Genomic DNA, 21520 nt, shown 5'->3' with positions numbered 1-21520 from the left:
TCATTTTGACTTCTTCCTCTACTCCAGGTGCACACACACCTGCATTTACAGACTGATTCTTTCTGCATATTTGTTTTGCCCTGATTTTCCTAGGAATGTTTGAGGAATATTTGACGAAGTCCCTGGAAATCTGCACGGCATGAAAATACTGAGTTTCATTTTGTATGCAAATAGATATTATCAGCTAAACAGAATTAGTTAGCAATATTGCTAAGTCAACAGTAACTACTAAATCATTTACAGCTGCTTTTAGAAAATGCTGGATGCCAAAATACAGGACAGGTACAAATGGCAGAAGAGGGAATTTCCTGCCTACCCTTTGTAGCTCTCATGTACTTTCTGATGTAGAAATTCACGGATGCAGGTGGAGTGGATCTCCCTCACAAAATGGAAAACCCTACATGTTGCAGTCTCCATCTGCAAAGATATTGGAGCTTTGAGGAGGGCTAATTTATTTTTATCTTCCCAAAGAACTTTAGTAGGTTTTTTTAATCCTCATAACCCTGACAGTACTGAGAAATAATAGCAGTTACGCAGGTAGTTATGTCGACATCAACTTAAGTTTTATGCTTGCAAGGTTCATATATTTTTTTGTAGCACTGGCACTAATACAAATGATAGCTCAGTAACAGAAAAATAGAACAGTCCTCAAGCCACAGTTTTCTGATACTCGAAGCATCTTTAAACCCCATACCCAAATGAGAAAGAGATCAAAACAACCTAGTCAAAGTGGCTTAGCTTGAAGGAGCATTTTATGTGTTACTTGATGACAAAAATAGTTAGGCATTAATGCAGTTTACAGTAAGACACCTTGAAGTTATCAGTGAGGTTGGTGTGACGCCTGACAGATTTAATGTAAATATTTATAGACTTGGCCTACTAATTATGCCAATTGAAAAAATGCGCTATTAATGCTGTCACCTCCCCATGTCTCTACCTGCCAGCATGCTGCTAGCTCGCATAAATATTCTGAAGATAGAAAGTATGGCACATAAACAGAAGATATCATTTACATTTTTAATAAGGGATTAAGTTATCTCCAGCAGTAGTTTCCAGCCTGTTCCGTGTATGGGAGGTCTGTGGACTTTTCCCAAGGGAACTGTGAAAAATGACAGGAAAAAGAGTTTTGTGTACGGAATGTAAAAATCTCTCTCTGTGAAATTATTACAGGGGTATGCGCTACCTTTGGCAAATATTTGGTGATTCACACACTGAGAAAAATTTGAAAACCACTGATTTACCACATTTGTGTAAGGAAGAGATTAATTTCAAAGTACCGTACTGCCATGTGGTAAATGATTTGACTGTTGGTCCTGCTGGACTCAGGCTGCCATAGCAGTCCTGGACCACAAAGCACGAAAGCATGTGCTTAACTCAAAACACACATCAATCCACTGAAGTTACTGCCTGTCACCATACGTAACTGGTTTGCTGAATAAAAACCATGGGGAAATTTAAGGCAGACGGCAAAGACTGCTCTCATCTTGCAAACAGCTCTGCAGATGCCCAATTGTCTCATACAACTGAAAATCTAATTATGTGAATCTGCAGTTCATATTTTTCTGTTTCAGTTTATTTATACTAAGAGACTCCAAAAGTTTTAGGCGCCATTGATTTCTGCTGTTACTGATTGCCAGCACAAAACCTATTATCATTGTCATCGTACCCAGTTTAAGAAACTCTCTTTTATCGGTATCAGTAGCTCTCCTGATTTGCTATCCAAAAGTCTGTGGTTTCTGTTCCGGCACAAACTGACTCCTCACAAGCTGTGCAAATAAATCTGAAATGCTATCACCAGTGGTTGTATGTGTGTGGCTTGTGTGCGTGCCTTTCACTTGGCTTGTAGTCTTGGGTGTTTTCATATTGTCTTCTGCAAAATAGCATCTTATTCCACATACATCCCCACTGAGTCCAGGCAGTTGGGGTGCTGGTCAAGTTTGCCCGAATGTGGCCTGGGTGCATTGCCTGGGTGTGTCAGCAATATTGCTGACCGACGTTTGGCTCTCTCCAGGACTTAAGTGCATTTTTGCTTGTAGGGCGGGGTGCAGGTAAAAGCCACATATGGTGTTACGACAGCAGCTCTGTTCGAGAAGCAATTGGACAACACCCTTAGACACATGGGTTGAATTTTGGGATTGTCCTATGCAAGGATGGGAGCTGGACTCGATATTCCTTATGGGTTCCTTCCAACTCAGGAGATCCTGTGTTTCTCTCAGAACAGGTTGCATGGATGAAGTACTGCAGGCAGCCCATGTGGGTTTTGTAAGATGTCATTGCCAGTGCGTGAAAGGCAGATCTCACCTTCCTGTGGATAAATGAGTCCTTGCTGTGGACCGAATCCACGGACCATGAAAGGCAACAGGTTTCCTCCTTCCTACTTCAGTGAGCTCTGCATCAGACCATACATAAGGCTCTCAGTTATTTCCAGTCCCCAGCTGCATTTGTCTCTTGTAAACACTTCATCTGGCTGCCGCACCTCTGTAAATCACAGAACAGAACAACCCGATAGAAGTGGAGTGCATGGTTTTGAAAAGGAACATTAAGAGGAAAAAATATAACTCTCTCTCTTTAAACTGTCTCTTTTCTATATTGTTACCTTGACAACTCTGCTGCTGTGTTTCATCTTTGGTGGGACTTAGCCATGGTGGAATAAGGGGGACATCCATGTGCGTTTCCACATCTACTCCGGCTCCGCTTTGCGGGCATATGCCGGGCACAGGGCACCTCGAGCTGCGGAGCCCACGTTTGCTGCCTTGACCCATGGTGCTGTCTGGAAATGATTACAGAGATTAAGAACTGGGACCCATTCTGATTAAAGGTATAGCGTTATATCTTCTATTTCTTTTCCTTAAGCCAACACCAAAGCAATGTTAGTGCTCTTTAAAAGGAAATGCAAGGTGCTTAAAATATTTTTAAGGGTTAGGAGAGCTGGAAAGCAGAGAGGGATGAAAGTACTCAAAAATAGTTATATTATTTTTAGTATAAGCAGATACAGGAGTATGCGTCGAGATTAGGATATGGTGCTGATGTGCTGGACTCAGTCTGGAGATGCTAAAAATATGCTTTATTTTCTCACAATTTTTAGAAGAGACAGAGGCAAAGGTAAGAGGAGAGTAGTGGTGAACTGAAATTTTAATTCCTGTGCTACCTTGCTTGCTGGGGTTTGGCAAAGCTGTGTCTTAACCTGGGCACCCGTGACCTGCCGATTCTAGCAAAACATATATCAGACAGGTGTTCTCTGTGGGAATGGGATCCCTCCCACCCCCTTTTTGCTATTCCCAAAGAAAATCCCCACCAACATAATCCTTTTATTCTTTTAAACTGAAACTATGAGCTCTATAGCTGCAAAGGGAAGACATGCAGGCTCCAGGGTTGAGTGCAGATGGGGGCGTCTGTGTCTGAATGTGTGTGCAGAGAAGGGGGCTTTTAATGCAAAACACATGTGTTTTCAATTGCTATCTGGAGCCAGCCCAGTAGCTGTAACTTGGCCTGACAAAGCGTTATTGAAGTACAGACAGTGTGGTTTCAAAGCAGTTAGAAAAAGAAGGGGAATGCTGTTCAGGAAATTCTTCAGGCATGGGCAGGGACTTGGCTGCAATTCTGCTGTTGGAAAATCTGACAGGGGCAGCTCATGAGCAGAGGCCAGGCCTTGTGCTGCTCCCAGAGCTGAGCTGCATCGTCCCCCAGCCTCCAGCGTTGTCCCCCAGCCTGCAGCATCGTCCCCCAACCTTCAGCATCGTCCCCCAGCTTCCATCACCCTCCGGCTCTGCATCCACCCGCCCAGGGGGAGGTAAGAGCCGCCTTGCTCCTTCCCGCTGCACCCCGGGTGATTTGCTGTTCTTTTGTGCTTGTGCGTAGAGGCTTCTTGCTTTCAGACGGTTGTTTAGAGAGAAAAAAAAAAAAGAGGTCGAGAATGGGAAGTTGCAGCATATTTGCGAAGGGATGGGAGTAGTTTGAGGCTGGGTGGTGGTTTCTGGCTAACTTTGCTTCGGTAGGAATCCTGCAGGCAAAGCAACTCCTGTGCTGCGTTTCTGGCTGCATGAATGCCGTAACTGAATAATTCCCAACTTTTGCTTTTGGGGGAATAAGTACGCATATAGCCTGAAACTACCAAAAGGCTGTGTCACTTAAAGGTTCTGATGAAAAGTGTGATTCGGTCGCAATAAATACATTTACATATACCTCGTGTTATAGTTGTTTAATGAGTTGAAAGTGCGTTTAGGGGTTGTTTGGCAATTCCTGCTACAGCTAGCTTGTGAAGAGAGGCAGTAATTCAGTAATAATCATTGCCTTGTGATTTCTCTGCATGTTTTTTTTTTCTGTATTTTATAAAGCACGAGCAAACTGCAAGAGACAGCACAGTCAGAAACCACGTAGAGCAGATTAGAAGAAAAAACATTAATTTAATGGCTGCAACTTCTCTTCTGATTTGCATTTCTTCCCCAAATAACTTCAGAAACATTTATGATAAAAAGCTCACTCTCTCTTTAGGAGCCTGCCAGATTCAGGCAATGCTCTCTCATCCTCTTAGTCGCAGCATTAAAGCTTGTCTTGCCTTTGGAACGATACCAGCACCTTATATGGCAGAGGCTCGTGTTTGGGAATTCGGGTACGGCACGTTCGTCAGGGCGGGTGGAGGTGTCAGGAGGAGTTCGCCTCGTGTAGCTTCAGAAACTTCCTTGCCTCTGCCAGTGCCTCTTCCTCGGATTTTCACAGCAATGTTATTTGATGTGTTGAAAATGCTTTTTAGCCATGTTTTATGGTGATGGTGGTTTTTTTTTTTCTTTTAGCAAGGAATGAATTAAGGGTATTAAATTATACAGTGGGACAGCTGGCTCATGGGAGTAGACCCACGGTTTGCTTTGCCTGCAATCCTGCAGGACTGCGTGTACAGGGCTCAAAGATTCATTCATCCTGGCAATACAAAAAATTCGGTGACGAGGTGAGGTGGGCCACCAAAGTGCATCAGATCCAGTATGGGACAAGGCCAGAGCTTTCTCCCGGTAGTGCTGGTGAAGTGTGTATGTAGGCAGCTCCAAGGGATGACTGCAGGTTCAGGCAGGCAGCAAACCCTACCTGGACATGGTGGAATTCAGTGGATTTGGATCTTTAGTGGAAATATCTGGTCCAATGCAAACAGATTCTGTGTGATGGAAGGGAACAAATAAAGGTGTTTGGGAGCATCTTCTCCTTTCCACAGTATCTGTTTTATCCTGTGAAAATCATGGTCAGCTGAAATGGGTTGGTTTGGGTCAAGTGAGGACTTTGCTGGTTTGGGGTACAGGAAGGGCATCCTTCAAGAGACATGGATCTTCTGTAGCTTCCTGGAAGCTGATGGGAGAGAAAGGAATGAAAGGAAGGACAGAGATGAGCTGTGCCGGAGGGAGACATATGATGAAAATGAAGAGGCTTGATAAGCTCAAGGTTTGTTTTGCAGAAAATGCACCTGTGGTGAACATGCTGTGTTAAATTAAGGTCTCGTATGATCTAGGCTGCTTGAGCCTTCACAGGCTGCCATCTTACCCTGCAGACTTGGAACTCTATTGCTTGTCTTAGCAGCTGTTAATTTAGGCACCCAGTCAGCCAATTATCTTCTTCACTGCTAGTTATAAGATAATTAAAAAAAAAAAACAATCAAGTTCCTGCCTCTGATCATGCATCATCCCACCTCCCAAATCTGATCATCAGCACTGAAGAGCCAGAGGGACAAAGAGACTGGAATAGGTCTGTTTTAGCAAGAAGCGGCCAGGGCTGCACTGCCAGACCTGGCTTTAGGGATGCTCCTGCCTTGGGTGCTCTGGATGGGATGAGCAGCATGCAGGTTTTTCGTCAGATAAGGGATCAGTCTGTGTCATGAGATGTCCAGAGTGCCCAACTGGGCTGTTTGCTGTCCCCACGTTGGTGTGTGGGTGTGAGTCCAGGCAGGGCAGGGGAGGCTCTTTGTGATGCCCTGGGCTGGGTTTGATCCAGGAGATCGTGGTTTCCTCCCTGACTCTGGCAGCTGCTTCCAAGCCTCCCCCTGCCAAAAGTGACCTTCCTGCAGCTCCACACAGCTCAAGTATTCAAGCTTTGCTCTGCACCCAAAAGGACTGAAAAATACGTGCACGTGTGGACAGAATGTTACACGTCTAAAGTGAAAAGGGAGGCTGTCTTGATTTTGCAAGTATACAGGTGCAAGAGCCATAAGCATACCCTAATATATTTCTTTCCTGGTCCTTCCCAGAGCAAACTAGAAAGCAAGTGTGTCTGTGCAAACAAACAAACGACTAAGCACATCATGCAGAGGGAAGATGGTGGAGAGAAGATGCAGCAGAACAAGTTTTAACTTGTGAGAGCAGGATCACTGGAGAGACTGTGCTCTGGATCCTGGCACATCCCCAAGCCTACAGTTCTCAATTTGTGCCATACCAATTGGATTCTAGCCATATAAATCCATATTATGATCCCACTTTGCACGTTCCTACAAGCCATATCTCTCTTCTTGGTACTGTGAGGTGAGAGTGTGTTGGGGCAGAAGTCTGCACAGTATCACCTCCTATAGCTTGCTTTCTGAGTGGAGCTCAGTTGATGATATCCCACAGCCTCCTGCGGTCACACCTGCTGCTTTTAGCATAGTTCTCAAGGTTGTTCATCCTGCTTTGAGACACTCCAGCGGGAAAAAGTGTTTGTAAACTTGGCAGAGATGGACAGAGGCTTATGATTGCTGCACTTCATCTGAGTGGTGCAAAGGAACCAGTGTGTGAATGCAGCAAAGCCAGTATGATGTTTGCATGCAGCGTGAATGTCTCTCTACAACTTGTGGGCCATTTTGGGGAAGACATTTTGTTGACTAGCTCAATACAGAAGAGAACTCACTACATAACCTTTTTCTTCCTTGTTAACTTTACTTTCCGTTTTCTCCCTAATTCTGAAAAAGAAAAATAACAAGACAAGATAAAAATCAAGCAAAAAGTCTAAAAGCTAGAAAAAACACTCATAAATAAGAAAACAGACAAGTTTCTTTTCTGCTCGAAGAGAAGCAGTAGCAACATCACATTGCTCACACACTCTTGCAGCATCATAATAAAATACCACTTCGAGTTTAGGAGATGCTGTTCAGAGATGGAGCTGTCCGTTACTTTGTTCCATTCTGGCAAACTCTATTATGTTTAGAACTTTGCCATAAGCGCTCCTAGAATGCAGAGCAGTGATGAAGCAGAACTGAAGTCTCATGTTCAGCTTTTCATTCCATCCATCTGCTCAAAGATACCAGTTTATAAACTGAAGGCTTTTGCAGTGCCATTATCCTCAAGCATGTTTATTGTTGAAATGCTGTCAGCCCTAGCAACTGGGGAAATTACAGGAACTCTCAAGATGCTTGAGGTAGAGGGTAGCCTGGAGCATTGAGGGATCTGGATTAGAGATGCTTTACCAGGAGATGAATCCCCAAGGTCTCCCCAGCTGCTTTTGCCGAGTGAGTCCAAGATTTCATCAAGATACAAGAGGCAGGAATGGGAAAAGCGGTATTTCCTAGTGCACCTGGCAAAGCATGCGCTATTGGGCTGTACAGGCCAAGAGAAGCTTATTGATGAGCTTGTATTTGCCAGAATCAGGCTAGATAATTGAAGAACCCTATATGTGATGTGCCCCACTGACAGAAACTGGTGAGAAAGTAAAACATTCCGTAGCATGTTTCTTTCTGCTTTTTGTCTCTCTGGCCTTGTATCAGCGATACCTGAGCACTGGGCATTGGGTGATGATGGTCTTCCCAACTCATGGGAGAGCTGTTCCCCATGAGATTGAATGGGAACTGTTGACAGAAGCACAGGGACAAGCAGAGAAGGAAAACTTCAGTGTTGGGGACACCCATGGCAGTGGCAGAGGACACGCTGACACAGCCATCAGGGTGGAAGAGCCTGAGTTCATGGCTTAGATGATGCTGGAGGAAAGTGCTGTGAGATTTAACTACCCCAGCAAGTATTTCATCCTTTGGGCTGCTGCCCAGTGCTCAGCCCTTGCTGGCCAAGCTGCAAGTGAGAAGTCATTTTCCAGAGCCAGTTCCTTTTATGGAGACCTGGGCCGTGGTCTGACCCGTGTGCGGGGCCATAAATCACTTTTGGGTCATGACGCTGGTGGATTAATGGGCCTGGGGGTGTCGAGCTTGAGAGAGAGTTTTATGGAGAGTGGAGAGGCAAATAGTCTTGTTGATAGATGGCTCAAGACACTCTTCTTCATGCCAAATTTTGTTCTCAGTCACGCTCCAGATATGTCTGTTCTTTTGAACTTGGTGGATAGTGTGCACTTAAAAGACAGAGAAATTAAAGAGGATGAATCTGCAGAGCATTTACAGCTAGCAAATACAAGTACATTGCCTTCTAGTGATACGGCAGAGAGCACCTCTGAAGGATTTTTAGGTATTTTTCTTTTGTCATTTCAGCCCAAAAGAAAAGGTTTCTGTTTCAAAAAAAGCAGAGAGAGAAAGAGGATGTCAGTGATACGGACACAAAGAGATGGCAGAGGGGAGAGAGGCCCAAGGCCTGGGGGGATTTGCACCTTTCTCCCATCTCTAGAAATGTGTTCCCATCACCATGCTACAGGTTAGCCTGGGGTTGGATGCTCCTCATTTTTCCGAGAAAGTTGTTACACCTCAGTTAAATGCAAGCAGGCAGGTAGGAGAAATGCTGTGTTGGCTGTGTGGGTCTTTAGGGCTTTTGATCCATGCTGTAGTGAGGACTTCCATGAGCTCCAGGGCATTTTCAGCAGTAAATTTTCAGTGGGCTCATAAGAGAGAAGCTGCCTTCCCGGATTGCATCCCTTTCAGCTTAAAACTGTTCTATTACGAAACGTACATCACTTAAGCACTGATCAAAGCAACCCCGTGGCACAGAAATGTTGTTGACTCCTCTTGTTATGCCTCACCCTGTTCATCACCCTTGTTAAGCGTACAAAGCCAGCACAGGCAGGGGATGTTACAGCTCCGGTGTTTGCAAGGGAAAGGTGTTTATCCATCCTTGTGCATATAAAACACTTCTTCTGATGAATTGTTAAGCTGGGTCGTGTGCCCCAGTGAGACGCTTTCTGCCAGAGCAGGAGAATAAGGTGGAAGGGAGAGAGGCATGCAATAGAGATTTGCCATAACTGCTGGGGTCTGATGTGATCTTTGGAAGCTCGGTGCTGGCTCTGATTTGTGATGCCTTTCAGCTGAGCCTGGTTTCAGCTTTACTGAAGGAAAGTACTGAAGCTTCTTTGCCAGAAGTACTCGGTGAGCAGCCTGTGCAGATCAGAGGACACAGTGACATGACTTCCAGTGATCTTAAAAAAAAAGCTCAAACAAATAAATCTTTCTTGTCATGGACCATATCCCTAAGGTGTGCTAAAGCAAAAGGATGAATAGCTTTTCTAAACAGACTGGATTTCGTATCAGGCCCTGTTTGCAGTGTTCATGTATAAGGACTCACCAAACAGCTCTTGTGCAAAAACTTATTACACATTTTTTTTTTACAGTATCAAGAATTCCTTGGAGAATTACCGGGGTGCCAGACTATACTTATGTAGTCATGGTAATGTTGTCTGTGGCTAAACTGTGAAGATTTGGCATGCTGCATTTTCCGTATCGTAAATGGTGTTGTACATGCACTAAGGGTCCAACGCTGTGCACGTGTGTCTTTAAGCCCACTCATGGCAGTCAGGCAGTTTCAGATTTTACTTTTGGAAGGAGTGCTTCTCTTTCCAATTTCTACATTCATTTCAGTATTACTTTTTCACCATTATTATGCTATTAGATGGTTGTTCATAATATTTTCCTTTTCCTCTTGGCTCAGTAACTGAAAGGGGGATACTTTGCACATGCAACCACTGGATGTCTTTTCATAGCAATACTTCTTTTTCTGGTGCCTTAGTTCTTTTTAATGTTTGAGTCAGGAGAAGTTGCCAAAATGCAAATTACGACTAGCATACTTTTCCCTCCCACACAGAGCAGATTATTGATAGCGGATATAGTTTGTTCCTTGTGTAGTTGCCTTGCAGGCCACCTTATTCGGCGTGTTTGTTTAGCACACCTCAGCACTCTCTGTCCGTCATTCTGTCTTCTCTTCCTGGAGAACTACAGACACGAGCATTTTCTTTTGGTATTCACAGATCGGGGGGAGTGCTAGCTAAAAATCATATGTAGCTTTAAATGTAGATGTGTGAGAGCTTGTAGAGAAAGAACATGTCATCTATGATTCCTATGTTATTGTTATAAACTTATGATGCATTCCTAAGTCATCCTCATCATGTGTGTTTTAGTACTTTAGTTGCTCTATCTCTGTTAGGGCAGCTGCAAGCTAAATATTTTATTGGAACCAGGGAAATTGTCAAAAGCAGGCTGCTATGTGGACACAAGTTGCTCTTTGTGGTTATGTTCTGTTCCTATAAATTCTTTTGATGTCTGCACAGTTTTGCCGCAGCTGCATATGCCTTTTTTCCATCCTTGAGATTGCAAGTGAAGAAAGAAGAAAAAATAAGAGAGAGAGCAGGAGAGATATGAAGAGAATAAGCAAGTTTTGCAGTAAAGAGCTATTTTGAGCTGAGTATTTCATATTGTTTCTTATTGGTCAAACCACATCCATTATTTCAGAGGGTTAGAGATGCAATTTATTAATTTTCTCCAAGAGAGAGGCTGCATTTAATATGTGCTCTCCAGGATCCTCTGTTAAAATATTAGGCAATAAAATCCTTGACTGTGCAGTAGTTGTGGTTATAATTTCCCCCAGGTAGTGAAAACTCCGTAATTTATTGTTGTTTAAGTTTTCCCTTTGCACAGGTCGGAATGGTTGTAGTGGTGTAGAAAGACTTGTTTTTCTCCAAGTGCACATATTTGTTGGTGACCCAGCTCCTCTCTCTGGTGACCTCTGTGCTGCAAAGTTCTCCACAGTTGCTGATTTGGCATCTGTGAGCAAAAATGCTGGTGCAGACCCAGTTGGATCTGTTGTAACCAACTTGCTTTGTGAAAGATACACGTCTGCAGAGGTCACTTCCAACCCTAACCATTCTGTGATTCTGTGATTCTGTATAGAGATAGCCCAGCTGGTCTGAGCAGCAGAAGTGATTTGTGGTGAGCCCACTTACACTCTTGAAACTGCTCCTTGATAGAGACAGACCTTTCTTCAGTGATGTACTTTTAGTGCACATTGGCTGAACTGGCTGAGCTGACCTGTGTTAAGAACAGACTTATTGGCTGTGAGCTGTCGGCTTCTCCCAACGTGATGTGTCTGCACTAACTGACGTTGCAGATCTTCATGACATTAGGTGGGGCTGGGGGAGTCTGAGGTTGTAAATGAGGCATCGTTGGGGGGTGATGCAAGATCCTTTTTTTTTCTTTTTAAGAAACAGCTGAGAAAACTGGAAAAAGCAGGCGTGCTTGGAGGCGCGGATGGGCTGGCTGAGGGTCGCCTTGTGCTGGTTTTAGTCCAGCGAGCGCCGGCAGCACCTTCGTTCGAAAGGAGGAAGCTCAGCCCAGCAGCTGCCCGCAGATGGGCAGCACTGGTGCCTGGGGTTCTCCTCCTCTGGGTGTCCTTTGCAGCACCCTGCTGATGCACAAGCCTGACCTGCTTTTTCTCCTTGCTGGACTGTAGCCCCTAAGCATATACAGGGAAGAAAAATTCTTAAAAATGTAATGGTTCAGAAACCTGAGAGGAAAATTCTAGGAGTACCGCATTTGTTACTATTTTAAAAAATGTTCCTGTTTTCAGCCACTGTCCTGAATTTTGCATGTGGAGGATTAACGCAGTTCCTGACACTAGAGAAGGAGGCACATGGGCACCTCCAGCCTCTGGAGGAACATCGCTGTCAGGACGAGAGCAGGGATGCGAGCACACCAGCCTCCCTGGTCTAAATGCAGCCTTCCTGAATACGCCACAAAGTCAGCCTTGCTTTATACATCCAGATCAAGAGATGTGTCAGTGCCTCTGATCTGAAAAGAATTTAGTGGCTGAATGGATTTACATAGCACCCGAGACCATGTTTCAGCCTGGGTGGGGGGTGAAGGCTTGTGGAAGAAGGGAGAGGTGGCAGATAGATCCCCTGTGCTGCAGGTGACAACGCCAGGCAGTGTTAGCAAACACTGGTCTTAGCAAATTTTGGAGTGATGAGAGGTTAAAAAAAAAGTAACTGATTCTTCAGGCAGCCCTTGACTCAAATGTGTGGGCTTCAGCATTGGAGCAGCAAAGATGAAGTGTTAACTTCATCCCTGGTGCAATGCTATTGGCATGAAAGTTATGCGGTGAAGAAACTCGCCTTTCACTGGCCTGCAATGGGCTCTGCTCCACCACCAACTGCGTGCTCTATTTTATTTCTTGCTGGAGTATGAAGCTATTAGCAAAAAAAGTAAGGAAGAAAACAGGAAAACTAATGGTAAACAAACATAAGCTGCTATCAATGAGCATCTAATTTCTACTATTGTCTCATTCTGCCCTCACAGACCACACCTTTACAGAGAGGAACATGCATGGTTTCCTCCTTTTATGTGAATTTTATAATTCACTGCATACAAACGTCTATGCCAGATACCCTGAGGAAGAAGCCCATGTTGTGTTGAATCAGTAGTGCTAGAATGTGTTTGGTGGCTTCTTATCTCTCTAGGCTCTAAAATGCAAAACATTCAGCAAACTATGTGTTATTAGAGATGAAGTGATATCCTCAGTCTGTGAATCAAAAAAAGTCTGAAAAGTTAAGAAACTGATCACTGGGAGAAGCTGGTGAAAGTGGCTTTCTGCACCCCAAATATGAAGGGTCACAATGTGAATACTTTGATTTGTGTGGCACGAAATAGCTCCACGACCACAGCCCCGTGCACATAAAGCCGTTGTGCTGTGTTCTGCAGCCCCATCCCAGCGGGCTGCAATGGCGTTTAAAAGCACACATCTGTTTCCATCAGTGCTGGGGACAAACAGATCCCTGAGTGCCCAGAGCCAGCCGGGTACCGGGCTGCAGGAGGGGGGACGGTGGTGACCAATGGGGACCAAAAAGCAAATTCTCCGTGGCCGCGCTGCTTTCCTCAGTGATGGCTTTCCTTCCTTCCCTCTCTCCTTGGTTTTGGTCCCCGGTGTCCTAGCATCTCAGGCCTGCTCAGGGTGTCAGACTCCTTGTTCAACCAGCATTGATATTTAGGGATAATTTGTTAGGGATATGGAAAATAGTGAACCTTGTACTTTAGCTTTACTTGGTTAAGAAAGATTGGGGTGTAGGAAGGGAGAAAGGCAAACATTTCCCCTTTGCCTTTTTTCTTTGGCTGGAAGGAATGATTTTATTTGAGGTGGTTTTTTTCTTTTTTCTTTTAAATTAAAGCCTCTGAGAAGTAATATTGCATCTTCAAAACAAACTGCTGAACTCAACTGCTTTTACCAAACGCATGCAAAATTTTCCCCTCAGGATCCTTAGAGGCCCTGGAGTGCCTGCCTTGCAAAACCTGGGGCGGTGAAGAGAGTCACTTGAGAGTCATCTCCATAGGATACCTTTAGACAGTGTGCTCACGTGTATTTATAAATAAATCTATACATTTAACACATAAAATTCTCTTTTGGTATGTTCCTGCATACCATAAGCAAAAAGGGAAATAATGCAGACCCAGGACATCAAAAGAGATGCTGCCCAGCTGGTAAACTCTGAAAAACTAAAAACAAAACCCTCTTAATAGGCAGACACAAGCAATTTCTATGATTGGCTTTCTCTTGCTCCTTAATACACGTGGTTGTTTCTTTGTGATCGTTTCAGATGCCTCAGGAACAGTACGCGCACCGGAGCACCATGCAGACCTCGGAAGGACCCCAGGTATACAAAGTGGGGATTTATGGCTGGAGGAAGAGATGCCTCTATTTCTTTGTGCTGCTCCTAATGATTTTAATCCTGGTGAACCTTGCTATGACCATCTGGATTCTGAAGGTTATGAACTTCACAATTGTAAGTAGGGGTTACCCTGGGAAGTGTGGGGAGGATGAGGGAGGGTGATGGTCTTTCCTCTGAGCATGACTTCAGATACAGCTTTGATAATGGGGTGTTTCTGTTGCCATGGGTAGCCCTTATTACATGGAGGCACAAATTTGCTCCATGATCCTCTTTTTCTGCTGGAGATGTCTGCAGTATTGCCAAGCTGAGGAATCATCTCAGCGTTGCAAATCACGTTCCTCCTACCTGCTATATATATATATATATCTACATGTATATATGTAAACAACGTACAGCACCCTCCCCCAGTTCTCAGTTATAAAGTGTTTTAAAATTAATGAAATAGGTTATTTTGAACTGGGGTGTGGGAATGGGTTTGAGCCTTTCTCTCAGACTTTTTCTGCTTTTCTCCATGACTGAAAAGTTGCGAAACTTGATTTGCCTTTTGCTTAGGGAAGGTTCATGTTGTTCCATAAAGCTGTGATTCCAGAAGCTGCATGAAGGAAAATAGCGTTTCCAGGGTGGCTCTCTGGGTGTGGTATTTAGGTGCAGCATGTCTTTATCCTTGTTGTGCTGTGGTTGGTGCACATCAGTCCTGCCAGCAGCTCTTTCTTGCTGCACGGACGCCCTAGAAAAACCCCTAGAAAAACGTTGGGCATCTGTACTGGGAGGTAGATTGCACTGGGGCAGATGGTACCTCCTGGGCCCAGAGCACTCTGTGCATCACTTTAGCTCCATTCAAACTCTTTTGAGATATTAAGGGGTGACTTGAACTTAAATTACCTTTTTACAGGGTGTGCTTCACCTCTTCTGCTCAGACACACTCAAAGTCAGGGCGTGATGAACCAAGCACACCCCACTTCCATGGCTAGTGAGACTTTATATATGGCAGGTCCTAGTCTTGCAGTAGATAATTTGGCTGAGCAGCATGAAAATGAAATGGCTGGTCCTCTCTTCTTCAAAGCAGTCATCACCACCTTGGTCAGATGGAGTTATTTTAAGATCATTTGAGTCTTCAGGAGAAACTCAGTTTGAGGCTTTAATCCTGGATTTACTTCATGAGAGAGCTGTAAGGCTAAATTCCCTTAGCCCGTTTTTCAAGGACTTTCCCAACCAGGCTCTGCTGTGAGCAGCATGTTTGAAGTCTCCCAGCATTTCTTTCCCTGCTTCGGTCTTGTGAAGCCCTGAACAGCTGTGTCCAACATTATGTCATTAATGGGCCATGAGAAGATGAGTAAACAATCTCTGACTTACTGTTTCCAGCAGACAAAATGCTGTGTCAGGGGAACATGTAACATTCATTTTCTCTAACCAGGGTGCTGTGAAGGTGTGCAGAAGATTGCAATGCATGTGTGCTTAGGGAGCAAGCAATTACAAAGCAGTAATCCACAAAAAGCTCCTGTGAGTGGGTGAAGAGTGAGCCAAAATGGAGCAATTAACACTTAACCAGACCAGTTATTTAATCTTGTAAAACTGATGGCATTTTGGTACACATTTTGTGCTGAGCTGTGGACTTTAGATTAATGTAGTTGAAAAATAGATATTTTTGAAGTGATGGAAGACTTGGTCATCGCACAGGCAGTGGTATGGGTATCAGCCGAGCACAAAATAATAAGATTTCAGATTTTCACTTTCCAGGAGTGCAACTTTATTTCTTTAAAATAACATAACTTGGATATATTGATGTCATGCTTTCTGCTGTTCCAGCTCTCTCCACTCCACTAGGATATAAACTGGCTTTTTTGGGGATGTGCTGGTCTTCAAGCTTTTGTCTGATTCTGTTTCCTTAAAATAGTCTGGGGGGTTAGTCCAAGGTAAAGTATATTTATATATAGTTTTAGTTAATTCATATAATCTAATGTTAGTAGGCGATGAACAGCACTTGGTGATAAAAACACAGATGGTAGCACCGAATCCTGCAGTGGAAACAGCTTTATGGTTATAGGCATGGCCACACTAGTCGGGGTGTGTGTCTCTCACACAGCCAATTGGAAATAAACATAAGAACAGGGCATGTAAAATGTGATCCTTGGCCCGATGTGCACCCATTCATCTCCTGATCTCCTGCTGTTCCGGCAGCCTCACCAGCTGCTCTGGATCCTACTCTGCAATCCCTCCTGCACCATTCCCCGAGGCTGAGAAAACCACTTTGCTAAGTGATTTTTTAGAGGCAGACTTTTATCTCTAAATAACAAATGTAGGAAAATTCTCAAATGAGGAGATGCAAATATGGAAAAATCTTTAATTTGTTCCTGTTATGATAAGAGGAGCTGAGAGTCCTTCTGGGGCAGGGGAATGATTCGAGTACTCGGTGAGCAATAGCTGCTGCTTAGCAGGTCTGAGTTACCCTTGTGCTTGCAAAGCAAAAAAGGAGGGGAAAGTCTGTAGTTCTGTTCTTGTGGAAAATGCATTATTTCTAGTATCTTCCCATCCCTGAGCTCTCCTCCCAGAAGCTGAGTCTGTTCAGCTCCACAGGATGGTCCTGGCACTTAACGTGAATTTAATGAGCGCTCATTACAGCCAATAAGTGCTCACAGTATTTTAATGAGCACGGCAAACCTGCTCAGGAAAACACGGGGGTGTTTTAAATGCTGATAATGGGGAGCAGAGAAGGGAGTAGGAGATGAAGGAAGACAATGTCAGGGGAAAAAAGCCACCTTTTCATGCACATTGTAGCAGGACCCATCCACTCCGGTTCCACATCAAGCCCTGGACTCTCTTTCTCTCCCCTCTGCACTCCCTGCTGGCTGGTGCTCCAGGAGACAAATCTCCTAAAATCAAACCATAAGCTTCCAATCCGTGACTTCTAATAAGCAAGGCATCACTAATCTGTTCTAGGTTTTGCTTTTATTTGAACATTCAAGGCTTAGACAAATTTATGTGTGGCTATTGCTTTTTGCATAGGGCTGTCAGAGCAGTGTCACATTCTCATGGAGCCGGTTGGTCACTGTCTATTCTATCCTCTGATGCAGTCATTCACTTCTCATGTAGTATTTGATCCTCAATTTATTGTAAATGCCTTTATCAGGCACAGGCTATATGAAAAACAGACCTAGAGGCAACCTCAAGTGTCATCTGCCTGTCCCACAGCTGGTTCCCATAGCCAGGTCTATTTATCCCATCCGTTCACATCAGGGCTGCGCTGCTCCGGCGCTGCAGGAAGCTCTGTGAAGGTTTCTACCTCTAAACATTACTTTAATTTTTAAGCCAAACCACAGAATGAATCTGGACCAAAGCCACCAATTTGGGCTGAAACCCAAATGTACCCTGAAGGTGGCCTAACCTAACTGAGGTAGAAACCATCATCCAGCACTCAGCTTTCCAATGATATATAGGTAGAGGGAACTACGCTTCGCTCAGATCTCGGACATGCCTCGTAGAAGTATCTGGTTTGCACATATTGGGTTTGGAGAGAAAGCCGCAATGCTTGTGGGCTGTGTGTGTGACACAGTGTGCATGTCCAGGACAGGCCTGGGCTGTGTCCTGCTGTCACACTGGCGTGGGGAGGGGGCTCAGCCGCGAGCTGCACAGAGCCCAGCTGAGGCTGGCACAGCCCCTGCAGGGCTTCATACGTGCCAATCTCATTACGAGGCTGTAACCAGAGCTCTTAAATATCCTCCTTTTTATGGTCCACCTGCATTAGCATCCAGTGATATAGTTCTTTACTAGGATTACCCATGACTGTGTATAAGCACATGCATCTTTTATGCTGTATGGCTGTGATGTACCAGGGATCTCTATTTCGGCTATTACTAGTGAGTTTAAATGATTTTTAAAACCTTCCTGTTGCATTAATTTCTGAATATTACAACAAAAGATGTGTTTATTTGAACAGTCCTTATTTTAAACAGTACAAGGCTCAGAAGGCTCAGCTAATGGGCTATGACAGTGCATTCACTTCTTTCCACAAGATTAGCATACAATGCCTTGTATTTTAAACAGTGTTAGGAGTCTAAATCGTTATCCATTAGTACCCCTTTGTTGCATCTTAGGCAGCATGAAGACCTCTAAACAAGAGAGACAAAAACTGTGTCCCATTGTGGCTGCATTTAAACAGCAAACATCCACCTACGTGTCTGTCCATCAAACCACTGAGGACCCTTTGCGTATCCTTTGCACTTCCCTGGTGTTTCTATCCATAGCTGCCTGTTCATGTGTTTTGGATTGTATGCCTCTTGGGACAGGAGCTGTTTGCATATGGCATTCTGTAGTCCTATATATCGCAGGTTCTGATAGACTGTAAACAACAATAAATGGAAAAATAGTATTTTTCTCTTAATCAGCTTGCAATGCTTGAAATTCCTTGAGAAGCATCTTCTAAGAATCATCTAAAGTTAAGGCTCCAGAATCACCTTTGTAAGGAAAATATTCTGCAACTTTGGTATTAGGAGACCCTTCACAAGCCAAACTTAACATCGTCCTCCAAACTGGGAGAGCATGTGTTGCTTACAGGTCCATGCAAATCTCTGCAGGCTGCTCATGCCATCTGTATGTGTACTTTCAAGGAAATGCAATGTAGAAATGGGCAGGCAATGACCTGCCTCATTCCATCTTCCTTTGGGTGTAGAGAAGGGAGATCTTCCCTTCCTGGCCCAGTCAGGCTGAGCTTGGGCTCTTCCCTAACCGCAGCACATGCGAACTCTGTTCTCCTTCCAGAACCACGCAATGTTTTCTGAAGGTTTGGGTCCCTTAGCATGAGATTCAACCATATTTTATTATTTCAGTTGAATAGGAACAAATTACTGCTATTGTTCAAACTTTTCCTTTTTTTTTTTGCTGTGGGCTGCTTTCGGAGTTGATGGGATATGTTTTAGCATCATTGAATGAAATGTTAGCAATTTAGAGAGACAAAATGCTGCTGTAGGTGGCATAAATGTTAAATATCATTATTATCTTGCTTTCTTTATTAAAAGTTGATAAGAAAAAATAGCTTTTAAAACTTGGTTATGAACAGTTATTTCCAATACAATTACTCCCTCTTGTGTGTAAACTACCTGCCGCATTTTAATTACAGGAAAACAGTAGGGTAATAACACAGCAGTAAAGATGGATTAGAGTTAGGAAAGCTCATTGCCCTAACAGGCAGGACTCTTTTATTAATGATTTAAAGGACCAGACTTTGTTCTAACTTTTTTTAATTAAAAATGGCCTCAGAATAAAATGACTTTGCACTTTATAGTCCCTTTTCATGATTTCTCTGGGGTCTCTTTAGGTACAATGGTTAAGGTCAACATGGGAGAGAAATCAGATCTGCTTTTCAGTTTCTGCTTTGTAACACAACTGTAATCAGTCAGCTAAAATTATTTAGAGTTAGAATTAATGTTACTATATCCTAAAGGAGGAAAGAGTGCAAGGTTTTTTTTTCCTCTCCCTCACACACAAACACATACAAAACTGTGCGCTTTTCCATCCTAATTCGTGTTGCTCTTTTTTATAAAACAAGTAATTGTTTTGAGACTACATGACCCAAGAGCTTTGTGTATTTCCCTTCTTTCCTCATTCACATGGACTGCATCTTCTGATATAAAGATGTTAATCTTGTAGAGGTCTGACAACACCAGCGATGCTGTGAGTGACTGTACTGTTAAGTGAAGAAGTTTCTATGGGTAAAATCTTTACCCTCTGGAATTTTGTAGGAGTCTTGGCAGTGACATCCGTGGATCAAGCCTTCTCTGTAATGTTTTTTTATTGGCAGGTTTTTATGCTAAATTCTGATTTCCTTTTCCCTTTATTGAGGAATAAATGTGTTATGCTTTCTTTTACTCTTCTTAGAGACCTGAATTTCATTCCTAGAGAGTTATTGTTTCTGTATGAAAAGCAATTGGGATTACTTATCTTTTTTAAAGATACATATAGTACTTTTTTGCCTTCACTCATTTGGAGCTCAGAATAATATAGTCAGTTTTAATAGGGTATTGTATGGTGTTATTACAAGTTTAACCCCTTCATTGCTGCATTCTCCAGAGTGTAAAGTGTTTGGTACTGATGACTTGCTGAGTTATCCGAGTTACATATGCATCAGTTTCTTCTAGTGCTAGACCTTTGAAAACTCAATCTCTGATAATATTTCATTTTTATCACCCTAATACCACATTTTCTCAGCCAGCATAAGGACATAAGGCTTTCATCTTCCTTGTCACCAAAAAGTGATGAAAAGCGCCCATATTTTTGCCTCACTTTCTCTACTCTCTGCTGAAGCACTGAGTTTTCAGAGGCCTGCTGTGGCATTGGATATGCTTATAGATATGTCATGGGATCAAAAGAAATAGTGAAATAGTAAGTCTTCCACTAGTACCACTAAATGACTGGATACGTTGCACTGCAATCATTTCAGTAATTCTTTGCTTTGATTCTTTAGCTATTGCACAAGGCAGTCTGTGGCGTTAGGTGTTAGGATGGCAGATGGCCCTTTTCCCTCCAATATTTTGGGCTGGGTTATGTGAAGGACTGAGATTTATGCGATTGTGCTTCCATCTCGATGTAAAGGCTTCCACCTCTCACTTCTCAATTGTTTCTAAGTCAAGTTCATACTCAAGCCATCTGAATAGAAGCATGTGCCCAGGAGATGGAAATATCTCAAACATATTTTGTTTCTCTGTTTTTCAGAGGCAGAAGAAAGCAATCTTATTTATTAGTGTCCCCACTGTGGATGAAGCTGCTGCGTAAGCTCTGTACTTACTACTCACCAGGAGTGTGAGATATTATAAATGCTCCCAAGCCAGAAAAAGCTTTTCATTGGTGCTGTTTTCCTACCAGACAGCAGAGACTTTAGCCCTGAAATTCAGATACCCAGCATCTCTTGGTTAGTACCACTGCTGATCTGAAGGCAGCTGTTGGAGACTCAGCAACTTTCCCATACCTGCCGTTCAACGCATACAACAGGCAAAACATCATCTGGCAGGTGTACCATATGGGCCATGCTGTCAAGCCTCAATAGCCAGTCTCCTGCGTATCTTCACAGCAGGAAAATACATTAAAAATACATTATGGCTTTGTTTGGCCCCTCCAAGAACAGACGGACTAAAATAGGTGGAGAAGGAAGGAGAGTAGCAGGGATTTGGGTGGTTTGCGATGTGACTGAGCATTTGGTCCCTGGCATAGCGCTTCATTTCCAGGCATTACTGCCAGTGAACAGAGAGTGTCCCATCTGTTGGTGCCCCGTCCCTGCTGTGCAGGGCGATGGGAACCTTGGTGCAATAGCAGCAGGACCCGACGAACAGCCAGGAGGGGATGGGTGGGCTGCGCAGGAGGGGTGAGTCATAAACGCTTGATCCCAGATCCCACCTTCTGCCACCTCCCTCCAGAGGGGATTGTGCTCAGCTTCTCTTTCATCTTAGGAAATAAGATATTTCACATTAGCATTCGACTCAATGCCAACAAAAGATCTTCGGACTAGCAGTTCTAAAGCAGAGAGAGATTTGTCTCTCAGAGAACATGTAAAAGGTATTATTATAAATGTGCAAAAGAACAAAAACAAGCTCTCTCCTGAAATGCCAATAATCAGTTAGTCCTCTGAATAGCTTACAATCTGATCCCTCCCCATATTCTCACAGTACAGTGGGAGAAATGATTTAATTTGGGAATCCACACAGAAATGGCGTGCCACGCTGAGCCACAG

The 21520-nt window shown here is 43.7% G+C and overlaps 1 protein-coding gene across 6 annotated transcripts in view; it reads left to right on the top strand.

Moving 5' to 3' along the window:
• Positions 1-21520, top strand: part of SGCD (sarcoglycan delta) — a 326557-nt gene that overhangs the window by 181420 nt on the left and 123617 nt on the right. For 4 of the 6 annotated variants that reach the window (XM_082063328.1, XM_082063323.1, XM_082063324.1 and 1 more), the window contains one exon: positions 13732-13917. In XM_082063328.1, the coding sequence (XP_081919454.1) occupies positions 13732-13917 (186 nt within the window). Of the gene's footprint in view, positions 1-3636; positions 3791-13731; positions 13918-21520 lie in introns of those variants that run through there. The other 2 variants (XM_082063325.1, XM_082063327.1) reach the window with 2 other exon arrangements.

This window comes from Streptopelia decaocto (assembly GCF_964273445.1).
Source record: "Streptopelia decaocto genome assembly, chromosome: 12".
Classification (NCBI taxonomy): Eukaryota; Metazoa; Chordata; class Aves; order Columbiformes; family Columbidae; genus Streptopelia; species Streptopelia decaocto.
Note: the sequence above shows the minus strand (reverse complement) of the source record. Positions and strands in the feature narration are given on the sequence as shown.